This window comes from Hippoglossus hippoglossus, chromosome 16, assembly GCF_009819705.1.
Source record: "Hippoglossus hippoglossus isolate fHipHip1 chromosome 16, fHipHip1.pri, whole genome shotgun sequence".
NCBI classification, from domain to species: domain Eukaryota; kingdom Metazoa; phylum Chordata; class Actinopteri; order Pleuronectiformes; family Pleuronectidae; genus Hippoglossus; species Hippoglossus hippoglossus.
In genome coordinates, this window is record NC_047166.1 from 6619663 (window position 1) to 6642826 (window position 23164).

The 23164-nt window shown below is 42.4% G+C and overlaps 2 protein-coding genes across 2 annotated transcripts in view; one reads left to right on the forward strand and one right to left on the reverse strand.

The window, feature by feature from the left end:
• Positions 1-23164, forward strand: part of LOC117777400 (hemicentin-1-like) — a 1765934-nt gene that overhangs the window by 1417833 nt on the left and 324937 nt on the right. The window lies entirely within an intron of this gene.
• On the reverse strand, positions 77-11981 carry rspo1 (R-spondin 1). Its single transcript, XM_034612238.1, has 5 exons — positions 11433-11981; positions 8994-9188; positions 6653-6796; positions 5828-6043; positions 77-894 (listed from the first exon to the last, which is right to left on the reverse strand). Exons 1-5 carry the CDS (start codon positions 11527-11529, stop codon positions 650-652), a joined length of 897 nt encoding a protein of 298 aa, XP_034468129.1. The 5' UTR covers positions 11530-11981; the 3' UTR covers positions 77-649.

Below are 23164 nucleotides of genomic sequence, written 5' to 3' on the forward strand. Positions count from 1 at the left end.
ATATTTTTGTTTTTTTTAATTCCCCATTTTTTGTGCGAAGTTATTTTCCGATACATCAACTTTTGAACGATCCTCCTCTACGTCCTCTCTTAGGCTTGTTTTGTAGTAGACTCCCTCGAACCTCCTGTCCTCACCAACCACAAATAATTTCCAGTGCCTTTCCTTTTTTTTTTTGACTTAAAACTATTCACTGTCTTAACATCTTGTACAGCGGCTGTTATGAAAATCCATCCGCCACCTCTTACCAACACGAAAACAAATCAAGAACACGTTGCGATTAAAATTGGACTGTGAGAAATTGAGGGAGCTGAGGAGGCCCCTTCATTCATTGTCAGGTTTCCAGCTTCTAACGCTGCAGTGACATTGTTCTGTTCATGATGCCGAACCACAGTCTCTTCACCGGGGCTTTGCTCCCCTCAACAGAGATCCCTCTCAGAAAGTCACCAAGTCTCTTCCAGACAAGTTCATCTATTCAAAGAGCTCTGCAAAGCCTCTTGCGCTGCAGCAGCCCTCTTGTTCTCTTTGCATCTCCTGCAACACGTAGCAGCGTTAATCCGTTCCTTCACTTTGCCCTTCGTCGATGGCGGTCACAGCTGGGCGAGGCACTGTCTCTGCTTTTCTCTCCGCCCCAGCGAGCACGCACTGACGATTAGGATACAAAGCTGGTTGTGATGCTCGCAGCAGTGGTTGTCCTGCTCTGGCCTTTTCTCCTCTTCCCGCCGCCGCCGCCGCCGCCTCCTCCTCCTCCTCCTCCTCCTCCTCCACCTCCACCTCCTCCTCCTCCTCCTCCTCCTCCTCCTGCTCTGCCATCTTTTCCTTCTCGTCCTCGCCCACGAGTATTCTCCCTCTCTCTGCGAGTCGTATCGTCTTGTTGGTCTCCTTTATTCTTCCCCTCTGAAATTAGAAAACATGATTCATAGGTTTTACTCTGTCGTCTGTCATCATCGGATGTTGTATGATGAAGAGCCTCCACTTGGCAAAGCAGCATAAAACATGAAAAGCATCAGAGGGGTGATGCGTGTGCTGTATAAACCCCAATCAGGCTATATTGTGTTCACGCCATTTCACAGTACTACCATATTAATTACATATGATTATAAATGATTGGTTAATCTAAATAAGCTGTGGATCGTGCCTGAGGTTACTGGTTGCAAAAGTTAAAGCACAACTACATGACATCATTTTCTGTCATGATGTCATTCATACCATATGATGATGGATTCTTTTTTATAAGCTTCTATTCGTGTCCAATAATCCTACATCCTGACTTCTTTGTACCATAATAAAGTCACTTATCATACGACGAAAATTATTTTCTGATCAATGAGCTTCTGATTGTCTCTCTAGCCCTTTTATTTGCAGAGATATCTTGGATTTTTGTTTTTATGGATCATATTTAAGTCGTCCTTGACTTTTAACTGAACACCTCTAAAAATGTATCACATGGAGATAATCTCCCAAATTAATTTTCCCACAGAGTTTGGTGAATTGCTATGTTTAACAATCAGTCAGTTGGCCTTCATTGGATAATATAACACATCTAAACATTTGGAGGCAATTTGTTTTTGCCATGTAAATCGGTCAGTCGCTGTATCACTCTGGAATATCTCATCCATTGTCAGATCAACTGCCATGAAAGTTGTGCATCCTACTCTGTTATAACATTTATGATCCCGTAACTTTTCCTCAGTTGCAACAATCAGGTCACAATTGAAATTGAGAGACGAATAAAGAACGCATCAGCTGGATTTTGTGGTTAGTGCTCGTTTAAAAAGAAAAAGGTTAATATGCTGACACACCAGATTAAAATGGTGGACATTATCTTATACCTGACATTTAGCATTTAGCTTAAAGCACTGCATCTTACAGAGATGAGCACGTAGCTGTCGACTGGATCTGCTCTCACAAGTTCACGTTGCGTTAACGCTTGATGGCGGGACGCTTGGCACCAGCACGTTGTCATAACGACATCATGGCCTCATGCTTGGGACACAACATAGCCAGCTTTCAAGCTAAAGCACCATTCCAACTATCAATACAATGCTAAAGAGACGTGCACACGAAAAATAATCCACATCCAGATAAAACCAGGTGAGCCAACTCTGCCTCCGCATCAACATGATTTGATTGGCTGGTTAACACGTCCTTCTCTACGCTTCTCCTTTGTCCCACAGCAGAATTCACACCTGTCACTCATGCTAAGAGTGTAGTATCCCTTTTAAATACAAGCATCCATCATGGCGTGGTTAACGTCTGCACACGACCCATCCAGGAGAGGGTAAGAGCTGCAGAGGAGCTCATGTATAGACGCTGAGAGCACTTACCTCCGTCAAATTACATTAATTTCTGTCACATAAATCACCTTGAAATCACTTCTGGCATAATGAGTCAAACATTGTCAAGGGCCCACTAATGGCCCATAAGGACATAAAGAGCTGTCACAAAGTGGAAGCGGACATGTGTCTAGTCTCAGATGGCTATTGTTTAGGCAGCACTCAGAAGTATTATGTTTTGTATATTTGTGGGAGTACAGTTACGCTGGGGGATGTTTGTTATGAACTTGTGTGCCGAGAAACTCTGCACATCCTAGAAACCGAGTGAACACGTGCCAAGGGCTGGACAGTGTTCACTGCGCAGTCGACAACAGCGCGGCTTATGGCGCCACCGTGTTTGTCTACTGCCGTGGAGCAATAACTTAAGGTCTGCGTTTATTTCCCTGAAAAAGCATTTTCAAACTCGTCATACAAACAGTTATGGTTTCCCTGGCTTAAACGCAAATGAGGAAAAAAAAGCCCCAAAAAGCCCCAAGTTGCGTTGTTTTCTCAAAATCTTTCCGCACAGCCACTGAAAATCATTATCTGGTGATTTGATGCAGTTGAATGTGTACAGACCTGACACAGAAACATTCGCTCACCGCAGGTCCATGCAGAGTCACAGTTGCTTCCCTCGCAACTTAGAAACAAAAGGCTCACTCGCACACAGTAGTGCACAAACAACAATAACTCGTCCTTTTGGAAAACCATTAGCACAAAAAATCATAAAAACGTCCCTCACGCTAACTAATTTGGTGTTTTTGGCTCAAATAGTCCCGGTTTTACGTCCAGCGTGTTCCTCATTTGTGTCGTCCTGAAACAATAAACACATTTCTAAACTTTTTTAATGGCCTCTATTCAAACAAGCACTTAATATTGAGTGGCAATAATTTCAATTTAAATCATTGAGGGGAAGATAAGTGGAGGCTGAGTGAAGTGAAGGGTCCTCGCACACACTCTGCAGCATCTGAGCTGCCGTGCTTACTGTGTAAGGACTTAATTACTCTAACAAATTACTAACCGAGCCAAGGGAGGGGGACTCCATCAGTTTATGACAGCTCTGATTGCACCTCCGCTCCATCCAAGCTAAACAATTGTCCCTGACAGATGCAATAACACATCCCCAAAATCCGTTTTTTGCGTGAGACCCTGTTTCGGAGCTTCAGGGAAAAGGGGAAAAGAATCTGCAGCCAAATCAACACAAAGCGTGAGATCTGCAGACCACTAAATCACTAATGTTGTACAGGGTCTGTCCCGTGTTTTATATAGCTCACCGGCCAACTCCCACACGAGTCCACAGTTGCTCTCAGTGTTTACCCACATTACCGGGTCATGGTACCATCACCCATGAATTACCTCAGAGAGGAAGGGGCACTTTGGCAGAAATATGCATTCCATTTTCTAAAGTATGTATTTAGCCAGAGCCGGCCCAAGCCTGTTTTGGGCCCTAAGCAGAATTTGAATTTGGGGAACCACACCACCTCGGTGCCGCCAATATGCTCCTGTCATTTTTTTATTGTAATGCACACACAGACACACAACTTCTGTCAGACCGATGGCAAAAAAGAAATGGTGTCGATCCTAAATGACCAAATCAGCCTTTTATTACTTTATTGGTACAAATAATTACTCTCACTCTACCCATAGTCATAATTATATGAAATCCAATGGCTATGCTTGAAGATAGTGCTTTGGTTGTTACGGCTATAATTAATCCAAAATGACATAAACACTACATTCAGTGAAAGCAGTGAACTGGTGGAGACATTTGAATAATTGTGGGAGAAAACAGATGTGAGGAGCAGTCAGGCTTTTGTGATGAGTGCACGACCAACGTGCTTTAATCAATCCACGACTCTGCCTTAGAAAATGTTCGAATTTTCGATAGTTTTCTGAGTTACAGAAGTTCCTTAAATGCATCACCTGGCTGCAGACAGTAACACGGAGCTTGTGGCTAAAACGTACACAGAATATCGGACTGTGGAGCTGGTGTAAATACACATAAATATTTTGTATTAATTATTGTATTCTATTTATCTTATTATTATTTTTAAGGGCAATCAGCGCCCACCAGAAGGGGGCCCCCTAGGCAGTTGACTGGCCTATGCCTTTGGCCGGCCCTGTATTTACAAGAAGGAAAATCAGGACTGAAATCCTCCTTGACGTCAGCAAATCTATGACTCATCACTCGTCCAGTGAAAGCTTCGCTCCGAGATATTTGGCGGTTCCCAGAGGAGTTTTTAGAGGGCAGTATATAATATTTAACTTAATTCTTCCAGGATACAGGTGTCAAATTTTCTTCTCATTTATTGAATTGTTCCGTCACAACCCGTCTAATGAGGAGTCCGCTTCTCGCTGAGCAATTACAAAGCAGGCCAGCTTCCTTCCCTGCAGACATCACTGATCTATATGGTACAACGTCAGATCATGTTCTGTTTCTGAGACTCGGAGCCCCCGGAGGAATTCTCCAAGACGAGAGGATGGTGTCGGAATATGCGAGCCTCCTCCGTGTTTACACACAAATATCCAAGCATATCATCTGTGACATGTTGCAACATCTGCACTGATGCCAAGACTGAGCAAATATTGTTACACAATGTCGCTGCTGTTCCCAAAATCCCCTAAGCGTGTCCCCAACCAATAAAGGCTTTAAATCCCGCCGCTTGGCAGTCCCCTAAGTCTCTGTAAATAAGTGTTTCCAACTTTGGTCAAAATTGGTGCATTATGCAAAACAGATTAGCGTCTGGTGGCGTTTTGGAAAAAAAATGACTCCCAAGAGTGAATCCCTCTCAGCTCATGAAAACAATTCCTATAATTTGAAATAATGAAACAGAGCAGTTCTTATTTTTTAAGATTTGTCATCTAAGCATCGCTGGCAGTCGATTCATAATTTCTTTGCCCCCCAAAAAAGCATTTTATAATATAAACGTTTGACCACCTGGCCAGATCTTTCATTTATTAGCCTAATCAGCAGCTGATAATCTGCTATGAAAGCCGATAATGGCCATCGACTGGTGAGAATGACTGTTAACCTGCTGGAGAGCAAGCTGCTGTGTGGGTGATAAGAGCCCAAGCAAACATGTCATGGCCGTGTAAACCTCACGCTTCAGCGGTCCTTAGAACAAATAGCTCTCCCCGGCTCTGATCCGGCTCCAGCTCTTCAGTGTGTAATGCCCTTCATCTGCTTGGCTCGAAGATTCGGGTTTATTGTTTACATGCTGAGAAGTCAAGAGGTTCTGTATCCTTCTGCGAGCTCAGCCAAACCAAACCCAATCAACACGCCGTGGGTCACAAACACACTGGCGGGAATTCAGGCTTTCAGATGTTGAGTAACGGTTCCATCAGTCATCACATTAACTGGAGGAGACATTTCATGAAGTAACTGGATTTTACTGCGTCTTTATCTGTAATCTGATTATAACTTTGTTATTTTGAGTTTTGAATTTGTAGTGGCCATCATTTACACATCATTGTGCCCTGTTTTTTTTTTGTGCCGTGTTTATATTTGTGTTTACCTCTTGCACAGGGCGTCTTGCTCACAACGCACTTCTTTTTTTCTGTCTGCGGAGCGCAGGCTTCTGAGGGCGGTGAGGTGTCCGAGCCGGCGACCTGCAGAAGCGGCGAGCGGACCCGAGACTGCGAGCCTTTCTTAAATCCACATGTTTTGTTCTTCTTCATGCAGGAACCCCACTGGCTCCACTCGCCCAGTTTGCACGCTGAAGCACGCTGACCTGGGGGAAGAACAAGGGATGCAGAGGGTGAATGGTTTACAGCTCCAGCATCTCACATTTGTTCTGCAGCCTTCCCGCCTGCTCCTTTACAGCTCAGTAGTTTTAGCACAGGATAATGAGTTTAGGTAATTTGCAAATCTGAAAGCAATCTTATGTTTTTGACTTGAGATGGGCAGATTGAAGGGGTTGCCATGAACCTGAAAATGATCAAAAACATATGACTTAAGTGTGCTTCCAGACAATAGCCAGTTTTTTAAGGTCATGATTTAAACTCTCTGTGGACAAGCAGGGTCAGGTTAAAGCAAGCGAAGCCAAAAAGTCGGCCCAGAGCTGCAGGTCTGAGCCAAGACGGCTGGGGAGCTCCGGCTTTCACTGTTAATGATGTCGTTTCTGACTTATTTTCAACAGAAACAAAACCACACGGAGGAAAGACCAAGACATTCTGTTATTTTTCTCAGAGGGTTCTCCTCCCTTTTTTTTCCAGGCCAAAGAACCGAACGCACCCCGGCCTCTCAGATGAAGAGATAAGTGCTTTTTAAATATAACGACAGGTAGATTTCATAGATGCTGTGTTTGTGTTTTGAAGCTGGGAGCTTCGAGGTTACTCACCGACACACTCCATGGTCTCGTTGGCGGTGAGCTGATCTGGAGGGCAGCTGACGTAGCATCGGCCGCTGTGCGAATACAAGCCCTCCTTACATTTTGTGCAAAAATTTCGATTGAAACACGCTTCACAGTTGTCTATTTTACATTCTGAAAGACAAAAACAGAGGATCCAATGAAATCACTCACAAGTCATTTCTATTCTGGGGAAATCTGATGTTGTCCAGTTTATGTCATTGGCTTGTTTCTTCTACAGAAGTCGTGGGTACATACACATAAATCACCATTTTGATGGAGTATTCATTGTATTCTGGCTCAAAAAGAGGAAATCATTCTCCAGAGAAAGGAACTTGAATTTTATTCCCTCTGAGGGATTAATTGGTGATTAAACAACACAGGGTCTATTTCGTGGGGAGCAACGCCGTTCCCTTAAAAACACATGCACCACAGGCCTTGTTTTTTTGGAACGTGGGTTTGAACAGTGCAGCCAGGAGAGTTTTGCTCCACTGGGCTTCTCCAGAGTGGGTTGATCCACACCTCAGACTCATTACAAACCTCTGATGCGCCAGTCAAACAAAGAGCTTCTTTAAATTTTGGATAATTACAAACACAGGAGGATAAAAAGCAGACTTCTTAAAAGACTCCCAAAAGCTTTGGTCTCGTCATGAAAGGCATTTCCTCATTCGCGTCATCCATTCCATCTGAATGAACCGTGATCGGAACAAAACAGGGAGGAAGATCGTTAAATTTGAATGCGTCTATATTTTTATATGGGGGGTTAATTCCGAACCAAACTCACTGTGTCACGTGTGTTAAAGTCGAGAATTTCTACTCTACTGCAGCTGGTCTGAATCCAAGGTCAGAAATGATCCAACACCCAAATCCCTCTTTGGGATCTTTAAGTCCTTCCCTTCTGCTCCCAATTACTATTTTTAAGCCCTTGACAGCTAAATTTGACAGTGCTGACGTTTGCAGACCTATAATGTGAGACAAATGTTACTAACAAGACACTGAGGGATGATATGTATAAAGTCGGATGATTGGATAATAACCCAGGTTAGCCGCTGAGGGCCTCAGAGAAGTTCAGCCCTTTCTGCGAAAAACAAATCAGGGCATGGAAAAAAAAACACTGCACTAAAAAACAAGTGATTTAATGTGTTGCAAATTATCTGGTAATTTTGAAAAAGATGCAACCTTAAAAAATAAACACAGGTCTCAAACAAACGATATACAGAATTGTCATCATAATGTGACTAATAGACAACAAATAACAGCTCTTGGGTTTTATATGATTTGAGGTTGTGTAAATGTGTGTAGAGTATGTTTGAGTTGTGTTAAAACTTAATTTATCACATCTGACAGATATTGGGAGGCAAAGGAATCAGAAGTCAAACAAAAGAAGATGTGTGTTGTTGACCGATATCACTGTCTTAAAGTAATGAGCGTAACTGAATGTCATCAACATGATGTAATAATGATGGTGGAAGCAGTCAGCATTAATTTAATTGAAGGAAATATAATTTTATAAACATTTAACTGTGCAAAGACTTATTAGATGTAATTCATCCCCTCAACTTTCAGAGACTCTGTATATGACACACTGGAAGCATCACTGAAAAAATAAGTGTAAAGCGAAAGAATCACAATTGGATTGTGGCCTGGGCTGAACCGTGCACAGGAGGGGCCAAAAAGATACAGGCATCCTCCCAGAAAACTGACAAATCAACATCACATTAGAAATGTTTTTGTTGGGATTTTATTGCAGTCCTATTTCTGCCCACACGTAACAGGCTGAGGTGCTGGCACTCCTCGGCTTAAAGTGCAGGACCAAAGTATGTAAGCTTGGTGAGTGCCACGAGTCAGCCAAACCTGCCTATAACCATAAAGAAGATTGTTCACTTACAGAAAAATGTACTGACATTCCTTCTGTGCAACACATTTTCTGAATTTAGCATCTTTACAGAAGGATAAGTGGTAACAACAGAAGGATTTCATCAAGTGGTCACTTATGGCTTATTAGTGGCCAGATGCGTCCTGTTAGTGAGCGTTCAGTAATAAGGTAATAACAATTTATTCAGAATAGAGAATAATGAATTGATTACATAAAGATCCCTTTCTGCATTAATATGGTAGGTCCATTAAACATAAAACAGAAAGATACACAAGACGAGAAACTAACAGAACATCTCAAAATAACCCTACTGGACATAAAGGGAGACTGCGCTGTTTCCACCAACTGAGATTAAAGATTCCAGATGTGTATTTACAATTCACATCATGTTCATGTAACACTGACACTTGGGGGTGTCCCAGGGTCGAGAGTCTACAACAACAACAAAAAACTCACGGGTGCATCTGTTGTTGCCTTCTGGGTTCCTCATCCCGAAGTATCCCACGGGGCAGGAGGCGAGGCACACTCCTATCTGACGAATGTCGTTGCGCTCCAGGAAGATGAAGAGCTTGGGCTTACACTTGATGCAGCCATTGTACTCCGAGCATCGGTCACAGCCTTTGGGGCAAGATGGCGGCCCCTCAGTGCTAACTGTGGAAACAGAAAGAAAGGAACAGGTATGGGAAACAGGTGGTTTTGCTCTGCTTGTGCTCAAACTGTGTGCTTGCAGTCCGATATTTGGTTGCTTGAACAGTTTCCCTACCCTCCAACTAAACCTGGCATTTTTTTGGTGAATTTGACTTGTTGCAAAAAATATCCAAGCACAGTAGAAAAAATGTGTGAAGAGCTGAAGAACAGGAAATCGCAAGCAGGGTATATTTGAGTGTAAGCGCAGGGTTTTGAGTGAGAGAACAAAATCTGAACGTGAAAGTCTTGCTCTAAAGCTGAAAACCATGCTCTTGAATAAAGACAGAAAAACCACCCATAAACGGGCAGCTTGAGGTAAACAACCGAACAACATGGTTTACTAAAAACTGTTTCTTGCCGGGTAGGATTTTTTTAATGAGAAAATAATAAAAGGCCTTTGTCAAATTCTGTCCAACATTAGGGAACTGTTATATATTCTGGCGTATCCACAGATCCAGTCATAAAACTGCCAACACTTTATCACTCCAAAAAGCCGGTCTTAATGCTTGCAGCTTAATCTAACCGGGGGCCGGGCCAAACATCTTTCTTTGAACCGCAGCTCACTGTTTATTTCAAACTGCCTGCTGGAGATCCCTCACAGATTTTCATTTGGAGAAACCCGGGCAATCGTCGCTGACAGTCAACAACCAAGAACCAGTCGAAATCAGGCAACTCGCATCATGCAGGACTGGGGTCGGCCAGGATTGATTTTAGGAATGAATAGTTACAGACATGCCCGGGAGATGAATATTGTATTTGAGTAGAACAAACCAGAAAGTATCCCCTGGCCTGGATCTAAAACTGCCCTGGAGATGTATTCATACCTCATCTCTTTGCAATCCCAGGTTTCGGAGATTAATCCAATACCTTCACGGCAAGAAAATACACAGCCTCACACAGCCGTCCATCTGCCGCGCTGCCTCCCACAGATAAGTCGGATGGTAAAAGATGTTAAAAGGCTTCTCTCGTGAACAGATTACAGATAATAATAAAAGTAATAATGGGACCTGGGCAGTGAGACTCAACCACAGCAGAGGGGAGCGTACGAGTCTGAGAATGTGGTGTCATAAACTGTTTGCGACACGTGTTGGACAAAAAAAAGAAAAAGAAAAAGATTGTTTGTGCTGTCTGGAGCGTGAGGAGCAATATGTGCTACTCGTCGCTCTGATGGATTCAGTTTGATCTCTGCATAACACTTAATCCATTCGGAGAAGAATAACAGAAAACAAGTCCCACTCTTGTCAACTATCTGCTTGCCAAAGGGGGGGCTGGTCGGATAAGACGCTCAGTCTGACGTCATTTAAGACGTAAAAGCTATAAAAGACACATGTACACTGCAAATCTCTTCTGTACTCGGAGGGGGAGGGCCTCCAATTACTGACGCTGCAGAGGGTAATCATGTATATGGTGAGTGACCCAAATCCTTCTGTCCTCATTAGCGTGGCACATGACAAAATCCGACAGCATTTATGGTCATTACGCACATATAGGAGTATGTACAGTGAGCTGTAAAATTACACAAACAACAGTTCTTCCTTCCAAGTGTGTGTGATTTTAATCACGCCACATGTGTTTTTGTGGCCAGCCACGGTATTATATGAATCCTGGTTCACAGAAATTGGGGTGAGCTTGGCATTGGCTGAAAGCTCCTCGTGTGGGTATGGGAAAGGAGGAATTATTTCAAATCTGACAGTAAGTCCAGCACGGAGGCTCCGAGGCTCCGAGGCCTGGAGGTGCTGTGTGTCGGCCTCAGCACCATCTTTGGTTGCGTGAGGTCAGAAAAATGCTTACAACAACATCAGCGGCACGGTCCAATTGAGAGCTTAGAACTGTCAGGTACTCCTTCCATTATGTGCCCACAGAGCCAGACACACAAAGAACGATGGCTTTGAGGGCAAATACCTCGAAACCCCTTCTATAAACAATCCTAATACCCATAAAAGTTTTACATAAACTGAGAGAAGCATAATCTCAAAAAGAGGAAGAAAGATGAGCCATTCAGCAGAAACACTAAAGACCGGCCCGCCCAGGAAAAACAAAAAAGAATGATGAGAAAATAAACAAAATGTTATCTTTGCTTTGGTTGTTAAATGTTTACAAGAAACCCACCACTGTGACTCAGACCGCAGTAACGAAAGGCAGCAGTGCTGAAGAAGAGGGAGAGGAAAAAAAGAGAGAGGAAAACAAACTGAGAAAGAGAGGACTCACCCCGTCTCTGCCTTCTCGCCTTGGAGAGCTTGAGAGCGTCGCTGTGACCCATGGAGCTGAGGAACACCATTGCCAGCGCCACCAGTCCCAGCTGCATAGTCTCTGTTGCCTTCCCGGCCACGCAGGGTCCCCCCCTGCAACCAGATGGATCAGGTGGGGGGGCCCCCTTCGTCTGTGGGACAGGTGGATCCCTCTGCTGCTGGGACAGATGATCCCTCCTCTCTACTGTGGTTCTGCTCGCTCTGTCTGTCTCTCCCTATCCCCCCCTCCACGCCTCTGGCTCTCTGTATCTTTCACTCTAGTGGCTGCTGCGTCTGCAAGTCTGTGTCGTGGAGGGTGATGCTCCAAACAAGCCCGAGGCACAACAAACCATCACACTGGTGGTAGTGCTGACGATGGGAGCCGACAGAGCGGGGCTGCAGGACGGAGGGGGGGCACTTCAGGGGCTGTCAAGAGCATGAAGAGGAGGAGAGAACGGAGGAGAGGAGAGTGTGGAAATCCTGCTGGTTCAACCCATGAACCTCGGGGTGGACTGGCAGGGAAGCAGGAAACCTGCTGTTTGCGGAGTGCTCGCTGTCAGTAAAGAGCTTGAGTTCACGAGAGCACGTCTCACTCAGAGATGATGTAAGGATGCAATAAAGTGAAAACTTGCAGATGGAAGAAAGATGGATGCGGGATCTTGATTATGAGTGACAACACATCTGCTTGCACCAGGACCTGCTGAGAAGAAAAGACAGAAAGATGGGAAACAGGTTTAGGAAAATTATTTTAACACGCACAGATAAACCAACATTAAAGAAATAGTTATAAATCTTTTTGGTGATATGCCTGTTTACTATCTTGCTGAGACTTTAGACAAGAAGATCAATACCTCTGTCACTGGGTCCAAACTGATCCACAGTCTACATGGCACCAAACACTAAATCTAGCAGAAAGTATTAGATGATCAATGCTTCTTAAGTATTACAATTCTCCTGCTACATTATGCAACCTTTTCTGGGTTTGAATGATAAAACCTAAAAACTAATTTGTTTCTAGATTTTGTCACAAGTCTGGGACCATGAAATGGATCGGTCGTAGTTATCAGTCATGTTATTCTGCTTAAACACTATTATATTACTGCAAATGTCTCTAACAAATGAACAGATTAATCAAATCACTGTTTGCAGACAAAAATCTAATAGAGAGGGGTTTTTCGGGGCCTGTGGATGCCTGTGGCCCCTGGGTAGCCGCCCACTTTGCCCAGTTAGTAATTCAGCCTTGGGCTCCATCCAGACTCATAGATTGTGATTTCAAAACAGCATTTTAAAGAGGAATAAGAAAAAATAACAGCATTTGAAAACTTTCCGACTTCAGGGCTCAAACACTCGGTAGTAGTGCTAGTGTCTGTACGATAACCATTAAGTTACAGTGAGCGGCCTGTAAGCTTAGCTTAGCATAGACAGGAAACCAACGGCAAGCAGCTAGCTAGAGTTAATTTTGTCACTTTTGGACAACGACACAGTCGACATACAAGTTATTATGTTTTCATTATAGAATGCATCAACTCTGCTGCGGATACATCTGGCGTCCACACTACTCCGGAGCTTTAGAGCTGATAAAATGGAAACGTTTGGAAATGCTGCTGGCCCCGTTTTAGTTTGGCAGAAACTGCAGCCTTCAGTTGTCATAAAAACAACATTTAGTTTGTCCAGTCTGGGCTTCTGCAAAAAACATGGCGGCCTACATAGAGAGGACCTGCTCCTGATGTAAATATATAGTATTTAAATATAGAGGGGCCCATTCTAGGTTAAAGAAAACAACAATTCATACAATTAGACGAAACACACTAGTGTTAACATCACTAGGATTATTTTATATTCAATTTCTGCCAGTAGATCCCTTTCACCTAAATCTTACACACTGAACCTTTTAATATGATTTTTATAGAATAACCTCAACGTGCTTTAAAAATTGTTGGTGTTTTAACATTCTCCATTAAAGTGCAACCAGGTCACATTGTTTGGCCGAAGCAGCAGTCATTTAAGAGTGACACATAATTCGCCTCTTCGACATCAAAGACCTCGATAATTCGATGAGCTATAAACTCATGACTGGCTTATTCAAATCATCAGTCATGGATCAAGGAATCTGGAAAAACGAACACAAATATTTTTGGGCGGTGACATTTGTAGCTCTATTTGTACTTGGATAAATTGAGCGTGTTTATCCTTTGAACGTAGCGGTGCTGTCGGCTTAAAGGCTCTTGTCGTATTTGGTGCTGAGATCTCTTTCAGATAGTGTCATACGCCGCCTGTATTTACAGCTCTGGTGTGAAGAGGATCCACAGAACATGTTAGGATCAGAGCAATGGGAGGTCCTCCCTCACAGCTCAATAAAGAAAAATAGGACCATATTTGGTTGTTGAGTTGTTGTGGCTCTGAATCACACTAGGGACAATGCAATGTGGTGCGTCTAAACATTCCAGCAGGCAACATTGTATTCTTTGTTCATAAATAAATCAATTGGAACAAAATAATATCAGAGTTACACTAAGCCCGGTGCCAGAAACACCATGGTTTCTTCTGTTATATCAAAGTTAAACAAATGGGTAATAAAAATCTGGATAGATTTGTATTCCTGACAATAACTACGCACACTGTCATGGGTTACATTGTTGTTGAGGATGGAAATTGACACCAATGTCTTGTTCTTAGAAAATGAGCTAAATTAAGTTTAGCAGAACCAGTGATAAACGAGGGCATCTGTCACAGCCTGTTGTTGTGGGATGAGTCAGGGAAATGACACAAACCCACATACATGCACACCAACCATGTGGGATTTGTCAAGACTCACATGGAGAAAAAAAGATAATATTTGTATAATAGCAATTCAATAACATTGTTCTCCACTCTTAATTTGTGTTTAACAAAGGGGAGTTCCTCTGACCTCTCCTCGCTGGGAAACCGACGTCAGACTCTTCCCGACCTTATTTACTTCTTAGCGCTTTAATGACTCACAATGTCAGTGACACCTCTCGGCTAAAGTCATATTTACAGGAACGAGCCAAACGAGTGGCGCGGCCAGTCGTCGGCAGCACCTGTATGTAACTTGAGAGAGCCCGATGACTAACGGGACGCGCTGAGTTCCTGGATCAGTCAGAACACAACACTTTCCAGCTCTCAGGATCGGTGCCAGAGACTCTTTCATAACCCAGCACTCCCATGACTGTGCAACCTGCCAAAAGCCCACCTCGGCCCATCCATATCTGCCGTCACACATGGAGATAAGAGTCAACTGAGGAAATTGATCTCCTCACTCGTCTGCTTTGCTAGAACCTTTTGTAAACATGTCACATAATGAACACTCATCCCATCATGCAACTGGGACACCTGTATGTTTTAAAAAGTCCAGCGTTGAACCGGGGGGCCTTTCCTCACCGCCGGCCACATTCAGCCCGAGCCCGATGAAACCAAACCGCGCTCATGAAATAGTCAGGAGATTAAATTGCCTCCTTTGTAAGTCCTAAGTTTGATCTATCAATTATTCAGGCGGTGAAAGGGAGCTCCCACACTGGGAATCTATCGAACTGGAGAAGGTGCCAGAACTCTGAGCTCCGAGTCACAGTCATGCAACCTGCCGATGAACTTTCTCCCCGTGACTAAACCTGAGGGATTCTTTTAAGAGCCGAACGAAGATCATCTCCGTGCGTAACTTGTGCCAAAATGCCACAGTCACACGCAAGCTCACTGAGCAGGTTATGAAAGGAAGAATAACAGCCGCGTTTGTAATGTGCAACAAGTCTGAGTCACAGAGAGAGGCATGATGAGTTCATAAGTCATAACATCTTTTTCCACACATTATAAAAAATAGTATTCTTAAGGGAATTGGACACCGGGATAACTTTGTAACTTAAATCTGGGCTTTTAAATGAGCACATTGTGCTCCTGAAAAATGTGGCTGCTCAATGTGTGGCGGGAACACAGCAATGGGAATTAAAAATCTATGGGTGATCTCACTCAGTTATAGAAGACATTCATGCTCGGCTTATTTTGTTATGTACAACCCATGTTTGTACGGCCAAACCATAAGCTTTGTTGGTGCTATGGCCAATCTGGACCACAATGAAAAACAAAGAGAGGAAGAAGAAAAGAAAACGGAAAATAGTTAAATAGGCTCTTGAGTGAAGCTATTGTCAGAGAAATAGAGTCGTCATCATCCGTATGTCTGCACCCCAGCTCTCACCACCTATTAGTCTAAATGTGCTAGTGGTCCGTGCACTTCAGAGTGGGGAGAGGCAGCACCAGCCGCCACAGAGGCCTCACTCATTTTAGTAATCACTTCCTCTGCTTAAAGAGGGAGTGAATCTGCAGCAGCTGAAACCCACTGAGCAGAGATCAGCATCGCTCCAACCACCACCAGAATCTGTGTCATGTAGCAGTGAAGCCTGCACAGCTCCGGCAGTCAGAGGGCTGATCCGGAGATCCTCGGAGTCTGTGGAGCTCACAATGCTGGATTACAGATGTTTGCAATGCATAAAGAAAAAATCAAGTGCAGATCTCCACCTGTCTCCATCTGCTGTCACTTTCCCTGCGTGCACTTCACCTTGAAGCTGCATCTCCAGAGGATGAAGAGGAGCTATAGTGTGCGTGCATGTGTTTATGGATAGATGCTGTAAAATGTAATGTGAAAGAAAACCTCTAATGGCAAAATTTCGTGTGAGAATTATTTTTTGTCAGTGTAATGATTTGGTTAAATAATGAAAATTCTGGGAAAATGTGAATGGAAAAAGTTTAAAGTTTCAGTTTTTTGAAAGTTTGAATTAATTGCAAAATAAAATGTTTTTCATCCCAGACATACATAAGTAATAATAATAATAATAATATACCACTGTATTAGAATAAAGATTTTTGATTATTAATGCAGAATAAACAAACTTAGACTCCTTAGATCCTTACAGCAAAGTTTAAATATTGATTCACGAGAATTGCTCCGGACCAAATAACCAAACCAGTGAATGAGTTTATCTAAAATCAAACAATGTCAAATCAATGAATGAACAAATAAAAAACGAACCCACCTGTGCATCGAGACCTCAGTGGGAAGTTGCTCATTGAACGGTCGCGATTCAATTTCCTTTTTTATAAGGGAAAAATCCGATAGTCGTTTGGTCAGAAAAAAAAAACTCCTCCTACAGGATCCCCCCCGTGCAACTTCTGTGTGTCATCATTTAACAAGACGTGTGATTTCATTTCTCTCTCATGTCCCAGTGTCGAGGCAGCTCCCTGTCACACTGTGGAGATGATGCACAAGAAGAAATCTGCAAGTGATTAAATAATTCCAAATAAAAAGATTTTGAACATAAAAATATATTGGTTATGTCCCGATGAAATGAGTCAGAGTGACGTTTTTTCACGTGTTTGCGGCGAGTTGCGCTTTTTAAAATCCACTTTGTGCGTCGAGCTGCATCCAACTAACGCAAGTGGAGTCAGAGCCGTGATATTTGCATCCAAAGCCCAGAAACTGCCAGCGGGCACAAGAGGCCCCACCCCTCCGATTCTCACTGAGAGATGAAAAACCTGCGCTGGACTTCGAGTTGAGTATCACTAATAAACCACAGAGGTGCACATACACACTTAATGTCAAGTTTAGTGAGTTGTTCTTTGTCTATTGGGCTTCAGACTAAATATAACACAAGCAGAACATCCAGTGAAGTCATAGATCATCTTAAAACAAACACAGCAGCCTTTAAATAATCATCAGCCTCTTTCAGTGACTTGAAATGAGTTTCATCCTATTTAGATTTCAGCAGGTCAATAATAATAATAACTTGAATTTTTAAAGCGCCTCTTCAGAGACCCAAGGACACTGTACTAGAGAAAGTTTTTCTCCTTTAATGAAAACAAGTAAAGAATCTCGACCTGAATTTATTTTATTTAAAACACCTTGTATGCAATAAGGTAAAACCAACATAGTTTAAAACTAAATCACTCACAGAAACTAGACTATTTTAAAAGGAAAATTAAATATGATCAGGTATAAATTCCTGCTATAAAGCAGATGGACAACACGTCTCCACTGTTCAGATATATCCCGGATACGAACGCCGCCATCTTGAGCATTTTGAGCCGGAGTCTGCACAGCAGGGGGGGTGGGGGGGCTGCGGTTGCGAGGTCCCCGCTGACGCACGCGCTCGACCTATCGTGACTCAGTCTCAGCTGTCAATCATCATGTTTCACCCCATGTTTTACAGCTTCATATATCTAATTTAAATCGAACCTATCAGAAAACACGAACAGTTGAGCGAGCATCAATGTATTTGACCTGTATTTAGACTTTTTATTTTGGCTCATGTCCCATCCACTAACTAGGAGGTGGCAGGATTTAAGACCGATACTGCAGGCAGCCACCAGGTGGTGATCGCGATGCTTTGGCTTCACGTTTGGCCGTCATGGTGTAAACTCACACACCCTGGGTCACTGAGTTATTAGCTCTTTAGCTTCGTGGTTTTTTGGGTGATTTAATTTCTGGCATTTCAGGCACAGACAGTTTTTGAACCCACTGTGGCCTTTTCACAGTGATTTCAGAACCTATCGCCATTAAGTGAATTGACAGAATAATTGAATATGTTGTATTTTCACTTAAGCTTTTATGTAACTGTAGATTTCTGTCACAGTAACTTAGATTCACATATGTAAAGAGGATTATTTTAATATCGTGAGATCAATATAATTGTATTACTGTTGATTTAATCCTGTGACACTGAAATCCTTTATTATGAATAATAATCCCAGTCCCTCCGATGGGATTTTCGTGTTAATAAGTAATTAATATAGATCTGCAAATACAATAAGAATTAAATATCAGAGCGGTCTCCATTTCCTTGTTATCCAACAGGGGGCCATAAACAACAATTCTTGGAGATCATACAGAACCAGCATTCCTTGTTTTGAGACTGTGACATTTATCAACAGTCTCACGATGAGAGCCACTACTGGATAAACACCAGCCCCATTCAGCTACACTTATCCTGCTGAAGGATTTATCATGAGAATTAAGTTACAGTGCGGCCCTGTTTGTTTTTCTGCGCCATCGCCAAGAAATAAACAGAGCCAGAAGCCCGAAAACAACACATCATCACCTCTTCTTTACGACGGGCTGTGATGCGGTTTGACGTCTGCCACGAAAGGAAAAACAGAGATGATACTGTATCTTAAAATGTAAACTGACTTAGTGGAGCATGCAGGCGATTTGGGTCAGTTTGAGTTTCATCTACGTTGTATTTGCTGGTTATTTTCCGGGGGGGGGGGTTATACCTGGAGACGTTATTCTACCAGCTAACTGGTACATTCTGACCTACATTCATCTGGGATCGGAGCAGGAACTTTAGAGAGTCATGAATGCAAAAGCTCCGCTGTAGGAATCTCAGGGATACATTACGTGTTATGCGGTTATTTTACATTAAGAGGGTAAATGACAAGTGGCTTTTCAGAAGTGGCCAGCTGGACTTATTCTTTAAGCATTTTTCGAGTCACTTTGACACACTGTCAAGTCATGAGGACATCCAGCGCCTGCCAATGCACGGCCCAGGGGAGCCCTAAACCAGAGCCAGACAGTCTTTTTCTATCCGATGCTTATGCATGCAAATGTTGCAAAGTCGACTTTATTGAGGTCATAATTTCTGACATAGCCCAAAAGCCAAGGGTAGTTATGGGCAGCGTAATGCCTCCAGGATAGACTGCAGTGCAGCCAGTTTAAAGAGAGACCTGGGGATTACTGATGACTAATGATAGGTTTATGACTCCAACATTGTGACTGTGAAGAACAGCGAGAATGTCAGACTAAGAGATCTGCAGCTTTCTTCATAGCCCACGTCCCAAACTGAAAATAATACTGATTTTATGAAACCTCACAAAATACAGTCCGGAGCATGACAGGTCTGGTTTTCAACTCCCAGCCTGCGTATGGGAAAGGAAATCTTAAATGGGATCAGAGACGATCCTTGTTCATCCTGTCTGACTTAAGTAGAACAGGAAAAGATAATGGTGCCATATTTCTTTTATACATAAAACATGTTAATTCTGCTCCTGAAACACTGACAATCTCAAGAGGATATTCTCAAAATACTGAAACACTGAAACACCTCTTTCATTTGTCATTCTTATTTTCAGAGAACATCTTTTTATATTAAAGCTCAATTTTCACTGACACTGCAGCTTCATGTCAAAACCTTTTATGGACATTATTTATTACATTAGATAATTTGGGGATACATTTAACTGAGAAGACAATACAAATCTTTAAAATCATGTGTGTATTAGGATTGTGGAGTGAGCATAATATCTATCCATCCATCCACTATCGGTCTTTCCTTTTGAGGGTCACGAGGGGCTGGAGCCAATCCCAGCTGACAGGGAGGTGTCACCGGGTATCACAGGGCCAACGTACAGAGACAAAACACCCATTCACACCCACGCACAATTTAAAGTCTCCAGTTATCCTGACCGGTTTTGGACAGTGGGCATGACGTGGAGTAGTGGCGCAGACATGGGGAGAACAAGCTGCTATTTGAACCAAGAAACCACTTCTTGCTGTGAGGGTGAAGGCAAATTCACACAACATTCGGTTTATTTGGTGTCAGGTGATCGTGCACTTGAACTGGAACATCTCTGTTGATTCTCTTTGATTGCTTGATTTGTAACAACTGTCCTGTTGTGAAGCATCTGGTTCTACACTAAATAAACGTTACTTAAATCTCACAGAAGCTAATCATCTCCGCCAAAGAGGTTAAGTTTCTGCAGGCAAAACCTGGTGGAAGGATGTGACTCGGGATCCAGGATTTTTTTCTTTCACTTTCTTTAACATTTCGAGTTTTTACATATCAACCGAATTCCCAGGGAATAATTCATGGATCCTGATCAGGCATAGTCAGATATCTGTGAACGTGTGTCATTTTGTGCTGATCCAGATAAAATTGTAGCACATTCAAACTGGATTTCACTTGGTGACTGTTGGGCCTCGGTGGAGGTTTAGCGCTTTCTTCTCTATTTTCCATTGTAGGCCTCATTTTGGAGGTTGGAGCTTGGTGGAAAGTAAAGCCACTGCACGACTACCAAATTAGACTCAGACTTTTATTTTATGTAACCCCCGATATGATGTTGACTGATATAAATTTGATTGATTTAATTCTGAATTTCACGATGACTAAACAGATGTTTGTCACAGTTTTGCATGGGACTGATTTTGACATTTATTAGTGTTGGTATTCTTTGAAATACATAAAAAACAGCACGAAATCCATTAAGTTGAAAGATCTTAACATCAAAAGCGACTAATTTGATGAACCCAAATAATGATTTTATCACTGAAGGGGGGGTTGTAAAGAGCCTGAGAACTAATCAAAAAACTGTGATAGACCTCAAGAGGACAATAATGACGTTCAAGGCACAAGTATACAGCGGGACAATAGAAAAACAAGCTTTTATCTGTCTCCAGGCTAACGTGAGCACTTTATTGTACTGTGAGAAGTACTGATATAATGACAGGCTACAGAAGAATATGATTATGTATGAATAAAATCATTTCAGAAAAAGAAATCAAATATGTCTTGGGGTAAAGAGAAATTACATTCCTCTCCATTCAGAAAGAAATTAAGAAAGAAAGAAAAGGAAGAAAGAAATCCTGTGTTTCAGTCGTGATTTTAAAATGTGTAAATAATTGTGCAAAATTTGTATTCTAGTGTTTAGTTACAAAAATGAAGCTCATTTTGAACGTTGATCTTTTACTGTAACTGTTGCGATTGAAACCCAATCAAAATGTTTACTAAAGAAGGAACTCTCCCATATTTTGGACGAGCAAACACATTCATATCCATGAGGGCAGCGATAAACATGGTGTGCACAGCAGTTTATCACACCATTTTACTCAACATCAACATTATGATTGAGAGCATTTAAATAAAAGCCGTCCTGTCGACTGAGTAAAAGATGTATGTGTAGCTGAAAATGTTATTGGAAGCCTTTTCTTTGAAACTCTTCCCACCACTCGAAAATAAAGATTGATCACATTTGAAACAACATGCCAGAGAGTCGGCCGCTGCCAACATGTGTTTGCCATATTGGTCCTCAAATGAACAACCGGAATATCACCTTATTTTCAGACACGCGAGGCCTGTGGTTGTTTTGAAAGACTGCGCAATGCCCGTCACCCCCCCCCTCCCCGCTCTTTACAGGATCTCCTCTGTGTCACAACTATTGTTGTGATTTTGTGTTATTGAAATGGAATATGCATGATGTTTTTATTCAGAAAAATAAGTCCTGGAAGTAACAACTTCTTATGTGCAATCAGATATGTTTCCATTAGAGTTTGTTTGTTTGTCTGCAGCATTACAAAAAAACTACGGGATGGATTATCATGAAATTTACATTTTAGTGCAGATCTGGATCAGGGGACGGATCCAGGATATATTTTGTGTCATTTTCACATTCTCAGTTATGTGCTCCACTGAGTACCATTGTTTGTTTGTACTTAGGATTACGCAAAAACTACTGGACGGGTTTCCACAAAACTCCATGGAAGGATGGGACATGGGCCAAGTCCGCACTCATGGAATTGTTGGAGCTGATCCCCGGAATTCTTTTGGCGCTTTCCTTGACATTGCAAGATGTAAAATTTCACCAATATCTAAAGGAATAATTCATGGATCCAGATGAAAAATATGAGGTATATTAAGGAGACTGATGTGTAGAAGTGTGTGTAATTTGGTGCAGCTTGGTCGAATTTAAGGAGACTGTTGGACCTTGGAGCAGGAAACTCTCTTCTGAGTGCTATTCTAGTTTTAGCATAGAATTGTATTCATTTATTTTAATTTCCCGTTGGAACATCGTCTTGGAAGATAACTAAACACTTTTTTTCATCCTCAGAACATGCTGCTCACCTGGTTCAAATTGTCTAAGATTTCAACTGGGAGAAGAAGAAAAGAGTAAACAAATTTGATTTACTCACTACAAAGGATTCCCGAATTCTCATCTGCAATTTGATCTCTGTGCGCATGATTCGAATTATGATAAAGACCAGTTTTTTGTTTTCATGGTATCGGCCAACATCAGTTCAGACCAGGTGAAAGAGTCTCAACACGTGAAGATTTGAGACATAACCACACTGAGCCAGAGAGTGAAAGAGGCCTTTGGATGCAAGAGGCAAATATGTTGACTGTAACAGATGTTTGAAGGCTCCAGATGTGAAAGTCAGACGTTGAAGGTGTGCTGCTTGAAGAGTCCTTGTTCATATAATGTTCAGGCTTTGAGTCCGAGAAGGTTTCCACAATATCCAGCCTTTGTTGGCAATAGCCAGTGTAGTTGCATTTTGTTTAAATTTTACTGCACACGTCTACAACAAGGATTCACAGAAAAAACCCAATCAATGAAGTAGACATGATGCCAGAAGACAAAAGCTGATTCAAGCAAGTATTCAAATCATGCAGACTGCAGAGGACATGCGATCCTAATTCAATCAGGAGAGACTTCAAATAAACATTTTAAAGTAATGTGATTTAAATCGGAGTCTATTTGGAGCTTAGTGATGTCACCAAGGTTGAAAGGGTGTGTGGCTGTGCGTAGATGAGGAACCCCCCCCCCCGCCCCTCAGCCAATTAGAAGATAGAGGGAGAGTAAGTGAATTGTTAACAAATGGGACAAACTGAATTTCCTCATGACTGAACCTATGCGAAGCTTCATGTGTAATATCACGGTGTT